The sequence below is a fragment of the Engystomops pustulosus genome, chromosome 7, assembly GCF_040894005.1.
Source record: "Engystomops pustulosus chromosome 7, aEngPut4.maternal, whole genome shotgun sequence".
Lineage (NCBI taxonomy): Eukaryota > Metazoa > Chordata > Amphibia > Anura > Leptodactylidae > Engystomops > Engystomops pustulosus.
Window position 1 is genome coordinate 113588980 of NC_092417.1, and position 24698 is coordinate 113613677.

General features: G+C 39.8%; 1 protein-coding gene across 3 annotated transcripts; it reads left to right on the forward strand.

Moving 5' to 3' along the window:
• The first annotated feature begins 3748 nt into the window (after nt 1–3748).
• LOC140070759 (receptor-interacting serine/threonine-protein kinase 2-like) lies at nt 3749–24360 on the forward strand. Of its 3 annotated transcripts, none has more exons than XM_072117626.1 (12): nt 3749–3836; nt 8092–8324; nt 8787–8940; nt 10271–10426; nt 10580–10713; nt 11279–11328; nt 11517–11687; nt 14007–14092; nt 15825–15884; nt 17534–17639; nt 21295–21399; nt 23748–24360. In XM_072117626.1, the coding sequence occupies exons 2-12, from the start codon at nt 8179–8181 to the stop codon at nt 24050–24052; spliced, it is 1473 nt and encodes a 490-aa protein (XP_071973727.1). In that variant the 5' UTR covers nt 3749–3836; nt 8092–8178; the 3' UTR covers nt 24053–24360. The 3 variants fall into 3 exon arrangements, with proteins under 3 accessions (XP_071973727.1, XP_071973729.1, XP_071973728.1); XM_072117628.1 differs by having other exon boundaries at nt 3750–3833; nt 8090–8324; XM_072117627.1 differs by lacking the exon at nt 3749–3836 and adding an exon at nt 4752–4823.
• The last annotated feature ends 338 nt before the right edge of the window (nt 24361–24698 follow it).

Below are 24698 nucleotides of genomic sequence, written 5' to 3' on the forward strand. Positions count from 1 at the left end.
GGGAAGGGTCAGGGAGCAAATGTTCTTTGCTAGGGTAAAGAGTAGTACAACTTCTACAGATATCTTTGGAACTGTCCTTCGCAGGACGGAGTCATCATGGATCTGCGAGGGTTAGTTTAAAACAAGGTTAAGTGTTTTTGCCCAAGGACCATTCCTGGCAACCTACAGCAGATCTGATGATCTGATACCTGAAACTGTTCCCATTATTAATCCTTGATATGTGGAGACAATCTTGCCTCAAATAGGTTCTATGTATATTCACAATTTTAAACTGCCCTGGTGAATTAGTGTACATTTGTACACAGTGGTGTACCCAGCCGCTCTGCTACCTGAGGCGAATTATAAAAACACCCCCCCCCCCAAACGGTAAAAGAGTTATATACTATGCTTAGTGGTAATAATGAGTTGGGGAACCCACGGATTACAGAATTCATAGAGAAGCCAGTGACACATGCTTCCTGCCATATAATGTGCCAGCTCTCAGCTCTCAGTCCAAAAACCCCCCTTTCCTGCAGCCCCTCATGATAGTGTTCCTTTTTCTGTTGTTTGTCTAAAAAGAATGGTCTACAGAAAAGGGGACACTATAATAGCCCTATTTCTATAGCCCCACACATCTATAATGTCCCCCGGTTTTTGGCCTTTTCACTATGAGAAAAAAACTATACATATACTGTACTGTATATACCTACTAATATACATACTGTATATACCTACTACAATACATATTGTGTATACCTACTATTATACATACTGTATATAAATACTGCTATACATACTGTATATACATACTACTATACCAACTGTATATACAGATGCAACACCCCTGCCAATATATAGGAAGGCTAATAGTTGCGAACAGATTAGGAGCTGACGCATGAACCTAGGAAGGTTCTAGAACCTTGCCATTATGTAAAAGCAGCTGTAGATCCTGCCTGAACAGGCAATAGTTAAGTGGATGTAAGTCATTGAACAATGATGTTGCTGCATTTTAAACTGGAGTGTGATTGGAGAGGTGCTACCACCTGACTAGCATAAGACCCCTGAGCCAGGGGAGCACTGCCTCTTACCATCAGGACTCTTTCCAGAAAGGCTCTTTACCACCAGCTCTCTTGGAGAGCACATGTTCTTTTACCAGCAGTCCAGACCACATGGTCTGAGTGAAGAGAGAGACAGTGTTTAGTACACCTTCAGTACAGACACTTAACCTAATCCCAGGACCAGAGTCAGGAGACTCAGAGCTGCAGCTTCCACAGTTTGGACACAGCTCCATCCCAGCCTGCATCTACTACCAGGCTGGTGCAGTATTCCTGAGGACCCTCTCCATGACCACTCCAGTACCAGAATCTGCTGTTTAGGCCTGCCATTGCCTGCTACCTGTTCAATAAAGAACCATGAGTTAATTTGCACAATGTTGCCTCTTTCTGATCCCTGGATACGGCTGTCAACCACCACGAGCTCCCCCATCCATTACCCAGGGACCTATCTTACAGACACCCAGGGAGAACCAGTACATCAGCATCACCCTCCATATTTCTTGCACACACCACCTGCTGGAGACCTGCCTTGACAGCCCTCCCGTCCCCATACCAAGCACCGTGACTTCAGCGCTGCAGAGTTCCCCTGTAATGTAATGTCCACAGCAGAGCCCCTTCCTTAATGTAATGTCCAATGCAGAGTTCCCCCTTCAATGAAATGTCCACAGCGGAGACCCCGTTGAATATAATGTCCGTTGCAGTACCCCCCTTTAATGAAATCTCCACTGCAGAACCCCCCTTTACTGAAATGTCCACTGCAGAGCCCCCCTTTAATGTTATGTCCACGGCAGAGACCCCCTCAATGTGATGTCCACAGCAGAGCCTCCCTTTAATGAAATGTCCACAGCAGATACCCCCTTGAACGTAATGTCCACAGCAGAGACCCCCTTGAATGTAACATCCCTTGCAGAACCCCCTTTAATGTAATGTCCCCTGCAGAGCTCCCCTTTAATGTTATGTTCCCTGCAGAGCCCCTTGTAATGGAATGTCCCCTGCAGAGTCCCCCTGTAATGGAATGTCCCCTGCAGAGTCCCGCTGTAATGGAATGTCCCCTGCAGTGCCCCCACCCCCTTTAATGTAATGTCTATAGCAGTGCCCCTATTAAAAAACGGAATATTCTCATCTTCGGCTTATTCTCCCTGCTGCTCCGTCTTCTACCCGGCCGCGAGCGTGCAACTATGACGACACCTGGCCGTGACACCCAGTGACGTCATGATTTTTGCGACAAGGCTGGAAAGAAGACTGAGCCGCGGGGGAGAAGAAGCCGAAGGTCAGGATATAATTTGTTTTTTTTTTAACGTGCAAATTCACTGGGCGCGGCCAGGGACCGGGTGTTCCTGGGTGCGGCCAGATAGTATTTTACGGAGAGGCGGGGGGGCAGCGCTGCCTCAAGATGTCGGCCCCTCGATCAAGCAGCAATGCTGCCCTGAGTCGAGTTTCTTAAGTCGCACCATGGGTGGTGCGTCCTTGTTTGTACAGTGTTAGGCTATATTCACACTGCCGTTGCCCGCCCGTACCGTACCGTAGTGGGCAACGGCAGTGCACGGGGAGAGGAGGAGGAGGTGAGCGCAGCTCACCCACGCCCCTCTCCATAGCAACCTATGGCGCCGTATTACGCCGTATTATGGGAAAAGATACCAAAGGTTCTATCTTTTTCCCGGGTACGGAACGGTACGGTGCCGCACAATGCTGCCTATGGGGGACGTATATCGGCCGTATATACGTCGGCCGTATATACGTCCCCCATACGTTAGTGTGAATGCAGCCTCAGCCATAGAGAGCAGAAGAAGAGTGAACATTTTTCTAGTGAGAACCAAACTATGGAAGATTTGCGGATTACTATTTCAAGGTGACATTTGAAGACGGGAAGAATGGGTGTAAAAATTAATTCAGAGATTTAACACCTTGCAAAGTGGTCTGTGTATATATCATTCTGTTGTTTTAAAGTCTTTTTAATATCATTTGATGATCACTTCCTAGTGTGTATAAAATTCTGTGAATTTTCTTTTTCACGCATAACATCATGTCTGATGAAGAGATCTATTATTCTCAAAAGGTCACCATCAAATATATTCAGCCCCAAAAATGATTTCTTCATTCTTCTTCTGGTGAGTTACACTTTTATAATTGTCTTAGTAAGTTACATTTTAAATATTGTATATACCTATCCCACACCCATATGTGTGTTCACTTTAGCAATTTGGTATTTTGGTATATTTGTGGTACTGAGCTCCCATGAAATGCATCTTGGCCCATGAGCATGCATGCTGGTAGGTTGATTAGATTGTGAATTGGAATTGATTTGGCAAGCTCTGTGCAGCGCTGCATGATCTGTGTGCTATCTAAATAAAGGAATTATTATAATTAGTTTCTGCAATATAAAATATTATGGAATAGATTTGAAGTTATTCCATGGAATGAACTATAACTTTGTGCCAAATTACCTCAAGTGCTAAGTATGACCATTTGTTCACCAAGATTCCTTTATCGCTGTCTCATTGCGGCTCCTTTAGCCTTGTGTGCTGAATGCAAGGTTTCTTAATACTGAATTGTCAATGTATACTACAGATTGTTCTCGTCCAGGAGCCAGCGTTATGGTGAAGGGCTGGGAGTAGGGAGGGGTTACTTTCCTTCCTGACACTACAATTCTCACTGCCTCTTTAACTGAAAGAGAAAATAAAAAAGGGGAATTTCTAGGGGGTGGGTGCGCCTGTGGTTTGCACACTGCTGAGCAGCAGTTTGCTTTCTCACTTCTTTTGTACTGTTGGTGACAGTTACATCCAGAACTACACATTGAAAAAGGTATGTCCTAACAATATAAAATATAAAGATCATTCATAGACTTAACAGTAAACTAGTATAGCAGTTATTTTTGACAAGATAACACTCTGAAGCTCAGAGTACTAAATCAGTAATAAAGTGTTTGTTACAATTTAAAACCCACTTCTACTTAAGGGGTATATGTTCTGGGTTTGGGCTGCTTTGTTTATAGATGCCCTCAGCATGACCTTTTACACATACCTAGATAATAACTGGACTTTTTGGCACAGTCTATAAGAATACGCTTGAACATTTAGTATAGCTTTCCCTAACAGGTATCAGCTCCTGCTTTGAAAATGACCCCTTATCTAAATGGGGTTCTTGGAGAGGTTGCCTTCCACAAGCATATTAAAGGCGTTGTCCATTTTCAGCAAATAATTGATATTGTTTGTGTAAGGAAGAGTTATCCAATTTGCCAGTATATTTTCCGGTCAATTTCTCACGTTTATCTAGATCTCTGTTTGCTGTCCTGCTATAGTAAGCTTCTATGTTTACTCCACTGTATACTGTAGAAATATGTCTATGGTCATGTGATGTGATGGACATACGGGTGCACAAGCCATTATATCACACAGTTCCTATTTCTCTGTGATAATAACAGCTCAAGCACCTGCATGTCCATCACATCACCATGGACAGATTTCTATCCATTGGAGTAAACATAGAAGCTTCCTATAGAAAGACAGCAAGAAACTGTGAGGAATTGATACAGAAATTGAATTGGCAAATTGGATAACTTTTCCTTACACAAACCATATCAAATATTTGCTGAAAGTGGACAACCCCTTTACGTTTACTGGACACCTAGGATGGCTCCAAACAGTGTGACAGCAACAATTAAGAGAAACGTGTGAATATATGTGTATCGACCCTAAACAACAGTTCTCTATTTTTTATAGAATACGGCATGGAATGAATCTTCACAGCTGAAGTGCCTCCATATAGTTCATGGACATTATACTTATATGGGTCTGTGTTCATGGGGGGGGGGGGGCTTATCAAAGTGCGTGAGTGCTTGATGTTAACCCTGCCCTGTAAGGCTCTGGTCTATTAGTATATTCAGCGAGCAATCGTGAGCCAGAGAATTGTATGTCAGGCCCTGCTATAACCAGGAATTAGTGCAGGATATAGCTCATACAGTGACATTCCCTATTCCTGGCCAATACACCAGTACAAGTTTTGCCAAATCCCAAATATTTTGCAGGAGATGCATTCATTGCTGTCACATCTTTTTTTCTTTAAAATGTCTGTCTGTTGGACCACAGTTGCGATTTATTTTAAAGTAAAACAACCGGCTACAAAAGGGATACTTTTTATGTCACCACTTTTATCAAACTGTCTAAACCTCTGTAATAAATCTGACCTAGAGCTCCAAACACACTCCAAAATAAACAGGAGTAAAATACATTTCGTATGAAAAATCTGATAGACTGGGGTAGGGCATTGCGGAGGCATTGTAACTGTGGAACAACATTAGTATCTCCACTTCACTTCTGAAGAGCATAAATTGCGGAACATCCTAAGTACAGTAAACAGTTACTTCCACTTTGTTGACAGCAGTATCAATCAAATATAATCATTGTTCAATAAACAATCTGTTTACAACAGATATCTATTTCCACAGGAAAATCTCTAAAATGTATGATTTATCAAGGATGTTAGATGTTAAGAATTAAGACACTTTTACCACTAATAAAAGAAGAGGTACAGTTGTCAGGAATAAGGAATATAACAATGCTCTGCACTTTAGACGTTAAATATAAGCACACATACCTGTATTGCTTCCATAGGGTATGCATTTTAGAAATGCCTTTATATGTAGTATTTGTAGAAATACAAAGTGGTGCCTAAAGGTATCACATACCAGTGTCTATGACAGCAAAGAAGCACTGAAATCTATTTTACCTAATTTAAAATAAGTCAAATGTCGTTGGTTGGGAACAAGGCACACACCAAAGTTACTTTCAATTTTAATTTCATGTATGAAGAGTTAAATTTAAATATTAGCCATCACTGTAATGAGTAATATTCATTTGTGAATAAATATAAAAGATCAGAAAACGTGCAACATTTCAGTTATATCAACCTTTGTCACGTCCAATCTATATCTGGGTATAGTAGTTATAGGGATATTTTTAAGTGAGGCAGAGCTAACTTACACGGCCTCTCCTAGCATTAAAGGCATAATATAAATCTGCAAAATCCCCCACCGGGGCCTAGCCTTTTCTTGTGGGCCTGGAGGCAGCCGGGGTCAAGAATACCGTAGTGGCTGGCTATTGCGGCCTAGGGCGCGCTGATGTCACGGTGCTTGGTATGAGTCCCTGGGTTATGGATGGGGAAGCCTGTGGTGATAAGCAGCCGTATCCAGGGATCAGACGTGGACAACGTTGTGCAAATCAACTAACAGTTCTTTATTGAACAGCAGGCAATGGCCAAACACGATAACAGAGCAGATTCTTGGATGCTGGGATGCTCATGGAGAGTTGGTCCGCAGGAAAGGTGCACTAAGCCTGATAGTAGATATAGGCTGGGCTGGTTCAGGGAGAACTGTGTCCAAGTTGTGGAAGCTGCAGTTCTGGGATTGAGTCTCTATTTGGGGGGCTATGTGTGAGGCAGTAGGCCTGAGGCACTAGTAGTTCCTGGGATTAATGGCTGTGGCAGCACTGAAGGAATAAAGCCCATGTCTGTCTGACTGCTAAGACCTAAAGACCGCGTGCTCTTACCCAGCAGGGGTTTTTATAACCCCCCCTGGTGAGGTGGTAGCACCCCTCCAATCACACTCCAGCTTTCATAACAGACAGATCATTTGATAACTACATACACCAGTTAACTGTTGCCTTGCCAGTTAGTATCTACAGCTGCAATTACGCTATATTCAGCTCTATAAACTTCCTATAGGGTTCAAAACTCCCCCTAACAGCTCCTACCCTGAGGAGGGCGCTTTTCGCAACTACCAGCCAGCCTATGCATTGGCAGTGGTGTTGCATATCCATCATGGTCGGTGGGACGTTTATCATAATCCAAGTACACGGAGTGCCAGCTATGATAAATGTTCCCTGATGAATTCAGTTCAGCTTTTGGGCAGGTAAATCTGGTAAACTCATGCAGTAAGTTTGTCAGAACAAACTTGCTCATGTACAACTTGCCTTAGGGCGTGTGAGCGCATGATTTTCCAATGAAATGCATGGATTTCATTAGAAACGTACATGCGTTTTGGCCAACACCCCTTACACTTGTGTTTTGGATGTGTTTAAATACGTGACAAAAGCGTCATGTGGGAACACGCCCTTAGGCTGCTGACCTACCTTACCAGTGATTGTTTGTAGTAGCCCAAAGGGCATGTCATATAGCAATAGTCAAATGAGAGTTGACTGGTGCTGGAATGGAGGGATAAGGTAAAGTAGCTTTGCTTATAGCTGGACAGCATTTGCAGACCGCTGTGTATTGCACTTGCTCGCTGAAGGCAAAGGCCCATTTGATGTGTCATTGCTTGGTAAATATGAAGTCTATACTAAGGTCAGTGCTCTGTATATGTAAGGTCAATTCAACTATTCCTAAAGTAGAAATAGTTTACAATAGATTTCCTATGCTTTCTGGTACTATACATATATCCTTCTGTTTTGAGAGTCCATACCCCCATGGAGGAAAGCTTTGTACCATGGGATTACAGCAATGTTCCCCAGCCAACAGGATGTGGCCCAATGCCTGTTCCAGTTCATTTGATATTGGGGGAGGACGAGATTGAAGCCTCAGCACCAGTTGAGGAGTAGAAGGTGTCAGGAGGTGCAGCGAGGTACCTCAACCATTCCTTCAAACTCCACTGTTTCATCCTCATTCCCCTAATCAACCCTGTCCCAGTATTCTACAGATCCCTTTGCAAACAATGGTTGGGGATCACTGGGTGATATAGTTAAAATTTTTGTGTTCTGTGTGTTGACATACTTAGGGAGAGAACAGAAAAGAAACAAGAGTCAAAATAGGTCCTGGATAGAGCAGTGCCAACTACTCGACCATGTAAAGATTATGAACAAAGATTGGAACTTTGAAGGGACGTCTATGTGTTTGTTTAATGAACGTGAACGCTGTGTCAATATATTTATAATGAACTTCCTGCATTCCTTCTGTGATGCATTTGTCCTTTATATCTGCTATCCTTTTATATAATGCAAGCTGTGTATGAGAAACTTGTGATCATGGCCAAAGATACATAATTGACCATATTTTTTATTGATTTCAGCAATAACCTTGCTACTTCCCTCAAGAAACATGTAGAATCCTTTGTACTCTGGAATAATATGTCCTAACACTAGGATATACATCTGAAATGTCACTGCCTATAATAAGTCAGAGGGACCTCAAGACCTACCAAATAGTGAAGACAAGCACAGGATATGTCTATAAATCTACATACGCACCCACTGGCTCCTCTGTCTTCATCAAACTTTTGGCTTTGGCTGAGCGGAACAATAGGTAAGCTGGGCAGCAGGAGAACATTGATTATATATGTTCTATCTGAATGTAACACAAGTAGATGCTTGTGAAAAGTTGTGCTTTCAATGAAAAAGGCATACCTTAAAAACAAAGTTTCTAAACTTTCTTAAAGCATGAGATTGTTTAGAGGCATGATGGACAGATTGATTTTGTTTAAGTAATCTCTTCCCTTTGTACAGTACTGAAGCAGGCAGATACAGGGGCATCTACAGGTCCAGTTGACAGAAGATACATAAAAGCGGAGAAAGGCAGTTTTTATCAGTCTGTAATTTATCATTGGCCTTTATACTATACGATCCCTGACTATCATGGAATTTATTATCATTAACTTCCCATTAAAAGGGGGACCTATCATAAAATTTGCCATATGATATCATGGTTACCTCCAGATATAACATAAGCCAAATTTATAATTGCTTAGAAAATGTTTTGTATTTAAAGGGACCATCAAGCAATTCTCAGGACTGTGGAATATGTTAACAGAACAAGATCTGAACATCTTATAAGAATTGTTGGGATATTTCAAACCCCAAATACAATAGGAATTGTGACAGAATGGATGCCGAATGAGTCACTGCACTCTCTGCTTTACCAGGTTGGATAAGTATCTCAGTGTCTTAAAGTGTTTTTTCTAGGACATTAATTATAACTAGTCATTAGAATAGTGTGCTGTGGTCTTTTCATATGAACAGAACCGAGCTGTCGTTGGGATATGTGATTGTGGTTAGATTGTCATAATCCGGGGAAGCAGAAGTGGTTTCTTGCTGCTGCATCAAGCAGCTGATTGATGGGGATGCCAGGTGTCCATTCTATGCCAGGCGAAGCATTGTCCACCAGCGCAGCCTTCCGCTGGATTTATCAGAAGACTACAGTACAGCCTCTTGATATACCCAGTGTGCCCGGGAGGGGGGGGGGGGGGGGAATCCCTGCACTAGCATGTAATAAATCTCCCCAATGCAATCATGATGATACCACATTTATATAGGTTAATAGCATTAATAAAATTTGTATATACAAATTGTCTTTGTATTTCCATATTCTGACACCCATAATGTTTTCACATTTCTGTGTATGGAGCAGTACATAGTGTTGTTTTTCTGTGGGTTAAGATGAAATTTTCATGGACACAATTTACTGTATTAAAGAATTAATTTTCTATTTTAAAAGAATAGTCATTTAAAGGAAATCTACCACACAGAGACAGTGCTTCTAAACCAAGCACATGTACATGCTGGTGTGTGCCTCCTAAAACAGGATCTGTTCTTCATTTTGGTTATAATAGCTTAGTTTTTATGAAAACCAAGAACTCTTATACACATGGCTTTTTCACAGAAGCCCCTTCTGACTCTGTAGTTAGCTAAGTCTGCCCAGGAGGCTCATTTGCATAATTTTAAAAGATGTTTTTCTCAAAAATTAAGTTATTAGAAATAAAAGAAGAATGGATCCTGTTTCAGGAGGCACACCCCAACATATAAGTGTGCTTGGTTTAGCACTAGACCCATGTGGTAGATCTCTTTAAAGAGAATATCTAATATGTTCATATAACAGTGTATTGTATCGCAATATAGCCTTTATATACTGCTTCCCAGTGTAAAAGGGATGATAGGCTTGGGAGCCCCTGAGAGGCCTTGAGCAGCACAACCTATAAACACTTGTGCTATTTTGGTATCCAACAAGTCAACATCTGCAATTGGTATAAAGACCCACTGTGGCTGTTGTATAATACAGCTCACATTCACCCTATATAAAAAAATAGTGGGTGTCTGCTATAACAATTTTAAAATGCCAGAATGTGATAAAAATCAGATTACATCATCCACTAGTGATTACAAAAGCTTTATGACAGTATATGATATGTCAGTGTGTTTAATATTTAATCGTTTTTGATATGAATATATTTTTTTTACCTTTCTTCCTTTATGTAGCGTGATATGTACCCCGCACTTCCACTGAGTATAAGCATTAAAATCCTTACAGATGTTGCTGTGGGATTGTCTTTCTTGCACAGCCAAAATCCCCCCATAATGATACAAAGGTTGAAACCCTGCAATGTATTACTGGATGCTCAATACCAGGCAAAGGTAAAAAAAAAAAACAAATAAAGTATACAGTATACACAGTAATAAAGTATAATACAGTATTTATGATCATAGATTCTATCATACTACAAATCAGTAGCAATGCCTTATGCTTTATTTAGAGTGGATAGATGATATTATCACTCTGTTCTCCAGCTCTCAGATTTCTGGCTATCCGACCACAAGAAAGTAAACTTTTCCAAGGACCAGCAGGAAGATACTTCTGTGATATATCTTTCCCCACAAAGGCTGAAAAAACATCCACCAACCTTAGAAGATGATATATACAGGTTGGTAAACAAAGAATTAAACGGTGGATGAAGTTGTATCACTATAATGTATGATTGGTTATTTATATCAAACGCTCTCTATAAAAATGTATGCTCCTTGAAGTTTATAGCAGTACCTCATCTCTATCTTAGAGCCACCTCTCACTTGCATTTCCCACATGTCCTGGTAGTAATTGTACCCTCTGACCCGCAAAGTGTGGCATTCATTTTTATTGACCTATGAAATGGATTGAAGATATTTTCAGTTGAAAGCTGTGACTTATTACAATTTTTTCCCATTTTGGGAGTAATTAGGGAGTGGCCATTGTAGTACATTCCCTGTGATGACCTCTGATAGTATGCTGTACATGAATCATATGTTGTGCTGTGGTCAGGTTGGAGTTCACAGCACCATAGCTCACTAGGATGTAGTTTGTCAGTTCAGCTGAGCTGCAGTAGGCCCAGAAAATACACTTAGCAGATGAACTGTATTGCACAGACCACACATGGCCTCTGAATTCTTCCAAATTTCTATACTTTCAATACCCATTCACTGAAATTTGTTGGTGTTGTTTATTCTTTATAGTTTTGGAATGATTTTGTATGAGACCCTTAGCCGGAAACAACCATTCCAAGGTAAGTTCTTGATCCAAATGGTCTTACAACATCTATTGCACAAGGAATTCCCACTAAACATAATTGATGGCATGGCATGGAGACCAAGGGGATCCTTTCTGATCTGGTAAATGGGAAAATCCTGCCATTAATCGACTTCTCATATAGGGAAAGCTGTTTTTATTGTACCATCAATACTTTTATCACAGAAAAAAATCCTTTGAAGCTGATTACTGAAATTACTAGAGGGATCAGACCACAACCAGACATAGATGATATCCTAAAAGCGACCAGTCTTCAACACATTCAGCGTGTAAACCTAAGTCAACTCATAAACTTGTGCTGGCATGAGAATCCCAATATGAGGCCTACAGCAGCTGGTAAGTTCTATATTCACTCTTCATTCTTTAAATCATGTTCTTCTGATCCTGCAATAGTAGACAACTTTACATTACACTCATGGTTTTGGCTTTCCAATGGGACTTAATACTGAATGGGACCTAACTCACATCCTTCCCCATTCAATAGGGACTCTCAGTCTTCTGATAGATTGGAAAGAAGTTTCATAGTATCATAGTTTATAGGGTTGAAAAATCACACTTGTCCAACAAGTTCAACCAAGGAAGGGAAGGGATTATATTAGGAAGGGATTTAGGGGAAAGAATTCTATATAATATAACCATCAATGCTATTTAGGTGTAAAAAGGCATCTAGACCCTTCTTGAAACTCTCTGCTGTCCCTGCTGTGACCAGCGCCTGAGGCAGGCTATTCCACAGATTGACAGTTCTCATAGTAAAAAAGCCTTTTCTCCTCCGATGATTAAACCTTGATTTCTTCAGACAGAGACAGTGCCCCCTCGTCTATTGATTTGATTTAATCTGGAACAACTTACCACCGTATTTTTTGTATGGACCATTCATATATTTATATAAATTAATCATGTCCCCTCGTAGTCGTCTCTTTTCCAGACTAAATAAATCTAGTTGTTTTAATCTTTCCTCATAACTGAGACCCTCCATACCCCTTATCATTTTTGTGGCTCTATGTTGAACCCTCTCCAGCTCCAGGGCATCCTTTTTATGGACCGTTGCCCAGAACTGGACAGCATATTCCAGGTGAGGGCGAACCAATGCCTTGTATAGTGGTAATATTACATCCCTATCATGAGAGTTCATACCACTTTTGATACATGACAAGATCTTACTGGCTTTAGAGGAGCTGATTTACATTGCATGCTGTTATTCAATTTATGATCTACTACCCTGTTTCCCCGAAAATAAGACAATGTCTTATATTAATTTTTGCTCCTTAACCCCTTACCGACATGTGACGTAATAGTACGTGACTTCATCGGGGAGCGGCGATCCATCGCCATATTAGCTTCGGGTCTCACAAAAACCTGAAGCTACTTCGGGTTAACCCATTCATTACAATGTGCTACATTGTAATGTATGAGTAGTAAAATACACATATACTGCCATACTGTAGTATGGCAGTATATGAAAGGATCGTACAGACACCCTAGGGTTATAGTAAATAGGGTTAAAGTAAAAATAAAAAAAAAGTTTAAAAAAAAATTATAATAAAAAAACCTAAAAATTCAAATCACCCCCCTTTCCCTAGAACTGATATAAATATAAATAAACAGTAAAAATCATAAACACATTAGGTATCGCCGCGTCTGAAAATGCCCGATCTATCAAAATATGATAACGTTTTTTCACTGCGTTTAACCCCGTAACGAAAAATCGTGCCCAAAGTCGAAATGGCACTTTTTTGCCATTTTAAAAAAAAATTACATTTTTTATAAAAAGTGATCAAAAGGTCGTACAGTCCTAAAAATGATAACATTGTAAATTTCATCAAAATCCGCAAAAAACTGCACCACCCACAGCTCTGTACACCAAAGTATGAAAAAGTTATTAGCGCCAAAAGATGGCAAAATCCCCCAAATAATGTTTGTACAACAGGTTTTAATTTTTTTTAAATGTATGAAAACATTTTAAAACCTATACAAATTTGGTATCCCCGTAATCGTACCGACCCAAAGAATAAAGTAGACATGTCATTTGGGGCGCACAGTGAAATCCGTAAAATTCAAGCCCACAAGAATACGGCACAAATGCGTTTTTTACCAATTTCACTGTATTTGGAATTTTTTTCCCACTTCCCAGTACACAGCATGGAATATTAAATACCACCATTTTGAAGTGTCATTTGTTACGCAGAAAATAAGCTATCACACATCTCTGTACATGGAAAAATAAAAAGGTTACAGATTTTTGAATGTGGGGAGTGAAAAATGAAAACACAAAAACTAAAAAGGGCTGCGGAGGAAAGGGGTTAAGAGACACTAGGTCTTTTTTTCAGGGGATGTCTTATTTTTCCATGAACAAGAATTGACATTTATCGTTGAACAAAAAATCTACTTCTTAAACATCCTTATGACTCTCCAAACTCTGAATTTCATACTGTATTTCTTGTGACTCCACTTCTATGGAAATGACGTCCGCTAAGTCTTATTTTCAGGGGAGGCCTTATATTTCTAAGCCTGAACAATATTGTACAAGGTCTTATTTTCGGGGATGTCTTATTTTAGGGGAAACAGGGTAGTACCCAAGTGAAACACAAAACCTCAGAAGGGGTCACTAACTCTTCTTGCGAAATAATCCATAATTTCTGTATATTTTTTATGCAGAGTGTTTATCTCGTCTAAATAACATCCTGCAAAGCTTTTCAAAAGAAGAGATTCAACATGAAATTTATACCCTGAATACTGGAAAGGTAAGGAATTTGTTTCATTATATCTCATAATCAATGGCTTCTAACTATTTAAAAAATACGGCAAGGTTTTGTTGAATTTTTTGGATAGTTTATATGGTTGAAAAAAGACACTTGTCCATCAAGTTCAACTAACTTGTAGTTTATTTAAATTTTCCATTTCAATACAGTATTTACATTGAAAAATCTTAATATTTAAGGGGTTTTCCGGGAATAAATAAAATTTATATTCAAATGGACCATATAAAATATAAGCTAATATGTAATTAGTTGTTATTCAAAGTTTTGCTACCCTTAGCAGAAAAATTCTGTGGACATACACTATAATGAAGAATTAACATGCTACTGGCCCTTTAACCTCTTAACGCTCCGTGCTGTAATAGTACGGCACAGAGCTGTAATTGCTGTATAAAGAGGGCGCAGGGGCTAAGCCCTCGTCATACAAACATGGGGTTTGCCGCATATTGCAGCAAACACCCACCGCTAACAACCGTGATCGGTGCTAGCATAATGGAAAAACACACCCAAATGTTGGAAATGCCATTTTACATCATATAATTAATTTAATTAAAAGTGATTAAAAGGTTGCAGTCCTCAATATGGTAGCAATGAAAACGTCAGCTTATCTCACAAAAAATGACATCCCACACAGCTTTATACACCAAGGTATGAAAAATTTATTAGCGACAGAAGATGGTGTAACAATTTTTTTTTTTCGTGCAAAATGTTTTCATTTTTTAAAATTTATTAAAACACAATAAAACCTATATAAATTTGGTGTTACCGTGATGGTACCAAACCAAACAATAAAGTAGATCAATAAAAAGTATAATTTGGAGCGCACATTGATAGTAGTAAAAACTCCCAGTGCACGGCATGGAATAATAAATCGTCACTGAGAAGTACAATTTGTTACACAGAAAATAAGCCCTCACACAGCTGTGAACACTGAAAAATGATTATAGATTTTTGAAGGCGGGGAGCAAAAAATGAATGGAAAAAGGCTGCGACACGAAGGGGTTAATTAGTCCATTAATTTTGTCCCTATGGAGGAGACACAGGACAGAAGATGACTGCTGATCACATGTCCACAGCATCAGCCTTGAGCAGGTCATATGATCATCACTATATTTGGCGGTAGCGTTATGGCAAGACCCATCTCAGTGAGGCAATGTGCAGTGTTAGCTGCTTTTACTATGGAAAGAGAGCATGATGATGTTACATCATCACTGGGATCAGTGGGATTGTTAACATGATGTTATTATAACTATCATTTATACAGTTACTTTTGTATCTATCCAACAATGAAGGGAATTTACGATCTACAGCAGCGCTCACCCCCTCCTCCTCTCCCGTGCGCCTTTTGTGTGAATTAGCCCTAACACTGTATCAATCTGCTCGGCTTCTCCTGCTCTGTAATATGCTGCCTACAAACTGAATGTTATTTTCAAGGAAAAGAGCTCACCTTAAGCTTCTAACAAAACCATTCTATGGAGTCAGAAGCACATAGCTGAGTACACGGCATAGAGCCTAGCTGTGCATGTGTGGCAGCTCAACTCCAATAAAGACACTTGACTCAGCTTATTATTTTAGAACCCAGGTGTTGCACCAACGGCAACAACAAATTAATGACCTATTATTGTATAGGTCAATTATTGTAAGTGTTGGAGAATCCCTTTAAGAGAACCCAGGTTCTGCATTCTACTGCTGCACTTTTTCATTTTCATTTTTCCAGGCGAGGACAATGCAGCAGTCTACAGAGAACAGAAGAGAATTTGACATCAGATATTTGGATGTAAGTATGTGTATAAAATATTTGTATATATAGGTATCTATATTATTATTATAAGCCAAAGAGAAGCATCAAACCCATATATACATAAAGTTCTAAGTTCCTGTAGTAAAATAAGATACATTTAGCTGTTTTTTCTTTTCATGAATTGAGCTTTACTTGTCATGTATTTATAAATCATTATTTCCTAATTGCAGAGGGGGAGCACACAAACAGGCTCCTGCTCTGCTCCTCCCTTCTCCATTTACACTGCATAGCTACTATGTCAATAGAAAATGCCCAAATCTCTTTCCCCTATTCCCTGTGTTAAATCTCTCTCTGTCTCTGTATATAATATTAAATTTATCACAAGATCTCGTCCTTCATCTACATACGCTCTTAAATTTTAGATAGGAAACAGGGGAGAGGAAGGGCCCATAGCAGACTTCTAAATGGGGCCCCCTTCCCACTTATAAAAATATAAATATTTGTATTCTCACACATGAGAGTTACAGTCATAAATATATGTGTACACTCACATACATACAGTGACATATACAAAGGTAAAAAAAAGGTCTGTTGATGGGGCCCCCTGACATGGTGTGCCTCAAAGCAGCTGCTATGGTTGCTACTAGAGATGAGCGAGCACTAAAATGCTCGGGTGCTCGTTATTCGAGACGAACTTTTCCAGATGCTCGAGTGCTCGTCTCGAATAACGAGCCCCATTGAAGTCAATGGGAGACCCGAGCATTTTTTAATAAAACTGAACAGTAAAAGAACAGTAAAAAAAAAAAAATTCCAGATGTTTGCAGATGTTTTACTTGTAAGAACACATTGAAATAACACTATTCTTCACTTTGCAGGTGTTCGCGCGTGTCTCCCGCTAAGTTAGGAGATGTGCACGAACATCTGGAATGTGAAGAATAGTGTTCTTTCAATGTGTTCTGCACTTAAATGCTCCTGTGTTCACTGTTTTTAATGTTTTAATTCTATTCTTCACATTGCAGGTGTGCGCGCGTGTCTCCCGATAGGTTCGGAGATACGCGCGCACAGCTGCAAAGTGAAGAATAGAATTAAAACATTAAAAACAGTGAATACAGGACCATTTAAGTGCAGAACACATTGAAAGAACAATATTCTTCACATTCCAGATGTTCGTGCACATCTCCTAACTTAGCGGGAGACACGCGCGAACACCTGCAAAGTGAAGAATAGTGTTATTTCAATGTGTTCTTACAAGTAAAACATCTGCAAACATGTGTAATATTTTTTTTTTACAATAAAAATACTTTTATTCAATTTATTTTATTAATTTACTGCTCGATCTCGAGCCGGCGAGATACTCGTCCGAGTAACGAGCCGGTCCGAGTATGCTAATACTCGACCGAGCAGTATACTCGGACAAGTATACTCGCTCATCTCTAGTTGCTACCAATGTAATTACCCCCCTGATAGGAGAGACTGAGCAGTGAGTGACTGTTACACAAAGAAGGTGAGGCACATGGGGGTACGGCTGAGAGCAGGAAGAAGCTAGGCTGTCTGCAGTGAGATGGGACTGGCGTAAATGCGTGACAGGACTTGTTGGAGCTTGTAGCTTAGACTGAATCTTACTCTTAACTATAATTGAAATTTTGGTTTATTTTTCACACTTACATATTTTCTGCAATTTGCAGGAGAGTTGGTTGACCAGAAGCCATATAAGCAGAGCACAGAGTGTCCCTGAAGGGAGCATTGAAAAACACTCACTATGTCTGGGGACAAAGAAGGAAAAGAGAAGCGGTGAGACCTTTTATTCTAGTCATTTCATGAAAGAAACCTATGGGTTGGTGGTGACTTTATGACTGTTGGGGTCAAATCCACACTATCTATTTGTTCCCCATAAAAGGATAAACTGGTCAACTGTTAATCCTACTGGAATGACAATATACTCAGTTATCACTGGAAGTCCCAGAAAAAATAAATGGAGCAGCTACAGTACTGTATGTGTTTTCACAGCAAAGCATCCTCCTATTTATGATGATTACGGATACCAATTCCCGCCACAACAATCAATATGTTTTTTTTAAATATCTTTATTGAAAAAAGTTTTTTAGGACATACACAGGATATAGACATATCAATTGTGCAAGATTATAAAATATAATTTATAATTCATTATATACATATTTTATAATACATAATGTATTCCCCAGGTGGATACAATTAAACACTTTTATTTCCACCTTCTACCCAATTTTCTTTAAAATTCCCTATAATTTTATTTAAGACTTGACCAGAGGGAACCATAGATCTCAGACCAGAGCTTTAATAAACAAATTGAACAGACTTCAGAGCAAATGTATATCCAAAACTTTCTGATCTTTGCCCTTAGGTCATCTTCACTTCTGCACATCTCACCAAAGTGGGTTCTGATGCTGCTAGATTTCAATAATCACCTGAGATTAGTTTAATATATGGCCAAACATAATATATTACATTGGAATTCCATATCAAACATCCCAACCATTGGCAAATATTTGCTGTTAGAGCTCTAAGCTCTATGTTAAAGACTAGTTAACGTATGAAAGCAAAGCTTTGTCACTTGAAGGCGCTGTAAAAGGGAATTCCTATATTTATACATACACACATACAGATCCATTTCATTAGCCCGGTCATTGAACCACCCCTAACCGCAGCCCTTAAGTGCCCACAAAGTATATTAATGGATTCCACATTATATACTGTCCACCTTAGTGCCTGGCAAATAGAAAGCAAAATGTACCCCTAAAACAAAGGGGAAAAGAAGGAAAGACTAGAAAGGTGCATATGAAGAATAAATCTTTATTAATGACACATAAACATAGTAACATGAACGGTGCCCACAAACGATGGCGCCGTTCTGTATGAATCAATAAAATGCAGTAAAATATCGAGTTGTGGAACACAGAAAGAAAGAGGCAGACCAACCCGGACAAAATGGAGTAACAAGTAACTACAGAAAATGGTTAAACAAGACTAGACAAATAAAAGCATACAGCTATTGTTAGATCATGTTTTTGTGGGGCCTAACATAACTAGGTAGTGGCCACAACGAACCTCTATAGTGCCCGTTCCTATATGTGGGCTGTAGGACCCATAGCTATCCAAAATTAAATGTGGGCTCTTACCAAATCCTAGTCAACAATAGGTGTTCCACTGTCCGGGAGAGACCGCGTCCCCGACGTACGTTTCGGCTCGGAATGAGCCTTCGAACCCCCAGTGATAACTCCACCTACTTTAGAGAGGCCATATATTTTGTAAATCATAAAATCAAACTATTTAAGCTCCATTTTATGACCAATAACATAAGTATTGTTGTATTCATTTATTTATATCATCATGGGTTTTTGTGTCAGTAGATCATATTCCCGGAATACCCCTTTAATGCATCCCATAATTTTATTTGCTTTAGCAGCAGCCGCCTGGCTCTGGTTGCTGAAATTAAGTTTCCCATCCACCAATACCCACACGTCTTTTTCAGCTTCAGTTTTACCACTTAATTGACTATTTAGAACATAATTGTACTTTTTGTTTCAAGTGCATACATTTATCTGCATTAAACCTCTTCAACCATTTCCCCGCCCATTCCTCCATATTCCACAAATCCCTCTGTAATTCTATACTATCAGCATCAGTATTAATTACTTTACACAGCTTAGTATCATCTACAAATATTGAAACTTGACTGTGTAAACTTACTACAAGATCATTAATAAAAATATTATAAAGAAGTGGCCCAATACTGACCCCTGTGGCTTTCCACTGGTAACTTCAACCCAATCTGAGAATGTGCCATTATTGACGACCCTCTGTTTTCTATCACTTAGCCAATTACCCAAATACACAGATTTTACCCCAGTTCCAGCAGTCTCATTTTATGTACCAACATTTTATGCTGTACTGTGTCAAATGCCTGGAAAAGGTCCAGATATACAACATCCACAGTCCAGTATGGAACTTACTCCCTCATAGATGTCAGACAGAACTGATCCCTCATAAATCCATGCTGAGTTGCTAGGTTGTAAGGTTATGTGCAGTGAGATACTCCAGGATAACATCTCCTCAAATATTTTCCCCACAACAGAAGTTAGACTTACAGGTCTATATTCTCCAGGATCGCTTTTTGATCCTTTTTTGTATATTGGTAACACATTTACTATGTGCTAGTCCTGTAGAAAATAATGGTCTGTATATCATGGAGCATAGTTCATGCAGATCTCGGGAGTGTATGCCATGTGGGCCCATGAGGCCACAATATGATGGAGGAGGGATATCATAATATGAGGGAGAAGGGAGGCCACACTATAAAGAGGCTGGAGGGCAGATACCACAATATGAGGGAGGATGGAAGAGAGGAGGTCATAATATAAGGGAGAACACAATATGAGGGAGGATGGAGGAGGATGGGAAGCCACTTTATGAGGGGAGTGGAGGATAGAGGACAGGGACCCACAATATGCAGGAGGATGGAGTACAGGAGGCCACAATATGAGGGAGGATAGATAACAGGAGGCCACAATATAAGGGATGAGGGAGGTCACAATATGAGGAAGGATGAAGGAGGAAAGGAGGCCACTATATGAGGAGGATGGTGGACAGGAGGCCACAATATAATGGATCATGGAAGACAGGAGGTCACAATATGATGGAGGACAGGAAGGGCCATTATTCAATGTGGGGGCCATTGAGGATGATAATATAATATGTTTGGGGGTGGGACAAGGGATGGGACAAAATCCATGTTTTAGAAAAAGGGAGGGGCCTTTTATCCCTCTTTCTTTAGCCCAAAAATTGGGTGGTATGTTCAATGTATGACAGAGTAAAGGTATGTATATGAATATCTTTTATTTAGCGTTTTCTTTATAATGAAAAAAACTAGAGCAGTGTGGTCAGTCCATGAAACAAGACACTGCATGGTCCATGATTAATGGACCAACCATGCTAGTGGAAACTGCCCTTACGTATGTAGAGCTAAGCTGTCCACAGATTGTGCTGCATAGTCGTGGCATAGTGGTTAGCATTACAGCCTTGCAGGGCTGGGGATCTGGATTCAAGTCCCAGGGTCAACATCTGCAAAGAGTTTGTATGTTCTCTCCGTGTTTACGTGGGTTTCCTCCCACACTCCAAAACATAGTGGTAAGTTGATTAGATTATGAGCCCCATTGGAGACAGGGACCGATTTGGTGTGCGCTATATAGATAAAGGAATTATTATTATACTCAAGTTTATTAAAAAATCTATGCCCATGCACACTCATCAGCAGCGGTAAAACCACTTTGTATTGGTGTGTGCGTTGGTAGAGCGCCTGGTCAAGTATATACAGTAATTTAAAGTAATACCCATTTTGGAAGAAAATGTTACTCTACACTTGTGTCCAATGTTTAAACAAATATTCTGTTCATTTTTGTCTCTCCAGACAGCCTGCCTGTGCCAAATATAAAGACCAATCTCCCTATTACAAATCCTAAACAGAGGGCAGGTGGGAATTATGGGGTTAGGCCTATTCAAAGGAATGAAGCAGGTGAGAATGTGTTTTTATGAAACAGACTACAATTTGGCACCTCATTGTGGTTAAGGCAAAATATAAAGCATAACTGCTCCAATAATTGTCACTCTAGGGAACAACAAAACAAACGTATTGTTAATTTTATGAATAGTTGTAGGTCAATGAAATCTAATGTAGTTATAGCAGCTGACATACATGGCTAACATTGTGTGCAATGGAAATATCATAATGCAATACCCATTCACCCTTTCACAATTTCCGACCATGAGATTCATTCTATGGTGTACATTTATCAGGTTCTGCTGACATGGTGCTTAGATTATCAGGGTCCAGGGTTTATCTACACATTATTTAGCTTCTGAACAGTCTACTAGTATCTGAAAAAGAGAGATGATACATATAAGAGAGAAGAGAACCATTAGATGGATAAAACACACAATGACACACTTCAGTACTGCTACATCTCAGCTATAACACACACAGAGTGCCTCCCACCACTGTATAAAGACCTTATCTTATCTATAGCTTGTAGAGTAAATTCTGCATGCTGCTTCTTGCTGGCAGGAAGTGTCTGTGTCTGTGCTGGTAATGTAATGAAGGGGAGAGGGGCTGGAGGCAGGGAGCACTGCAGTGTGAGATAGGAGAAGCTATTTATGAGAAGAATCTGCCCTGCCTGACCATAGTCAGAAGATTTACGGTTGTATCCTGGGGCAACCAAAAATGGAAAACACCAGGTTGGAATTATATCTGTGAAATGCTGTATTTTTGTTAATAAAATTGAATTACAGTAGAGAATGTGTTATTTTGTTATCCTGAGTATATTTAAAGGTAACCTGTCACCACATAGGCACATATACAGCCAGAGACAGGTTCCTTTAGAGCTCTATTAACTGACTGACACCCTTTTAGCTAAAAATTGTATCGCTTACATCCACATAAATCACCTTTTATCTTATATTACCTGGCATCAGAGGGGGCATGTCCTGCTCGGCCGGCCCCTCCCATCTTATTCTCCCCATGCCTTATGCCTCCTTACTGGTCACAGTTTATGTAATGTGACCAGTGTGACATCATCTCAGGTTCTTTAGCGTCTTAACAATAGCTGACTGTACCACATGTATGTATCTGACCACATGAAATCACAGCAGCCTCCATGGAGTTCTACTCCTCTCCAACCTCCATGGAGGCTGCTGTGAGTTCATGTCATCACATACATTGTGTACAGTTTGCTATTCTTAGAAGGCTGAGAGACGTGCAATGGTATCACTGGTCACATGTCAAGAATGTAACACAAGACACTGTGTAAAAAATTTTACACAATATTTCCCATCCGTACAAAGAGCTTTATATGTCTGCTGTTAGCAGACAGTCCATAAGTACAAGGAGGCACAGCAGGGATTTGAAAAGACTCAAAGCTGTCAGTCACAATAATGGGGCGTGGTTCACTGGTATCTCTGACTCTTCTTGTCTCTCAGGCTGCCAGAGATGAGTCAGAAAAGCTAATTTTAGGTGATAAGGGGAGGACATGTAACCCTTTATCAGCAGGCATTGTTAGTCAGGGGGGTCAAAATCTGGTGACAGGTCATCTTTAAGAATCTTGTCTTGGGAATACCCCTTTAAGTACAGCAGAACAACACCTAATAAATAAATGAAGTCTAAGTCACACTGCTGGGATCTGCCCAGCAGCATTAAAGGAAATCTAGCATTAAAAAAAACAACTAAAAAACACATACTTGCATACGCTCCTCTTCATCTTGATCCTGGCGGTGTTCTTCGCTTAGCTTGACATGCCCGGATCACCTAGAAAAGAAACTTATAATTAGCAGCCCAGAGTTTAGAAATGATATGTCCGCTTATTATGCACACCCTCTCCACCTCCACGTCACACAAGAGGCATGAATTACCCCCTCCAGCCTGATAGATGCTTTCCTTTCCCATGTTGGAGAGGAAGGTGCCGTCACAAAGGGGGCATGCATAATTAGCAGCCCGGTGCGCTGGACATCTTGTTCCGTGCTCCGGCCTGCCAATTATAAATTTATTTTCTAGGTGATCCTAGATGAAAAAGAGTGTAGGTAAGTAGGTGTTTTTTTAGTTATTTTACATGAAAGATTTCCTTTAAGGGTTAATGGTCAAGATATCTCTAAGATGATCTACCTAGATACAGCAGTGTTCATACCAGCTTAGCTATATTATTGTGCTAGTCTAATGATTATAAAATAATAAGATGATGGGGTTAGGAACATAAAAAGAAAATGTTTTTTTTTTCTGCCATGAGTTGATCATGATTGTACAAGAGGTATGTTTAGCCCTTACCAAAAAAGATTGAACTTTATGTAATTTTTTTAATACTTTCTGTTCTTTAGATTATGTTTCCTGTCCATATCTGGTCTGGAGTGTAAACTATGTAGATACCCTAAAAAGGAACAGGGAAACTATTCTAAACAGAGTGACAATAGGACATCTCAACCACCTCATCGATACCTTGAGATCTCATTGTTTGCTTTCCCGAGAAGATTCTGAAATGATCAATGCAGAGAGGACGTTAAAGGACAGAACAAGGAAATGCTTAGAGACTTGCTCTGAAAAGGGGGAAGAAACATCCAGAATGTTTATAGAAAGCCTTTGCTCACGAAATGTAATTTATATGCACCCAAGAAATCCAGCATAACAACCTGCAAAGCTGACGAGACACTACAGGATTGACTAGTTTCTGATGTGGTGGACATATTGGAAAGACAAATGCAATGATCTAATTTATGAAAGGACTGCTCAAAAATCTCAAGCCCCCCAAAAAACTAGTAATGTATTTATACAGCTTAGAGGAAATCTACCACTTGTCCACTTGCATGGTAGCCATTTAAACTAAATATACAGGCAGACCCCTACTTAAGAACCCACAACTTACAGACAGACCTCTGGTAATTGGTAATTTACTGTACTTTTGCCCTAGGCTACAATAAACAGCTATAACCGTTATCACAGGTGCCTGTAATTAAGCTTAATTGTTCATTCTGGTTCTTAACCCCTTAAGGACGGAGGGTTTTTCGGCTAATTTCTCGCTCTCCAACTTCAAAAATCCATAACTTTTTCATTTTTCCGTGTACAGACCTGTGTGAGGGCTTATTTTGTGCGTAACAAATTTTACTTTCCCGTAATGTTATTTATTTTAACATGCCGTGTACTGCGAAGCTGAAAAAAAATTCCAAATGTGGAAAAATTGAAAAAAAACCGCACGTGCGTCACGTTCTTGTGGGCTCAGTTTTTACGACTTTCACTCTTCGCTCCAAATAACACGCCTACTTTATTCTTTGGTT

Bases quoted from the DNA above. Each gene is read 5' to 3' on its own strand.
- LOC140070759 (XM_072117626.1), top strand. From the start codon at position 8,179: ATGTCACTGCCTATAATAAGTCAGAGGGACCTCAAGACCTACCAAATA. The intron at 15,885-17,533 runs GTAAGTATGTGT...TGCAATTTGCAG, and splicing joins TTGACATCAGATATTTGGAT to GAGAGTTGGTTGACCAGAAG. The intron at 17,640-21,294 runs GTGAGACCTTTT...TTGTCTCTCCAG, and splicing joins AAAGAAGGAAAAGAGAAGCG to ACAGCCTGCCTGTGCCAAAT.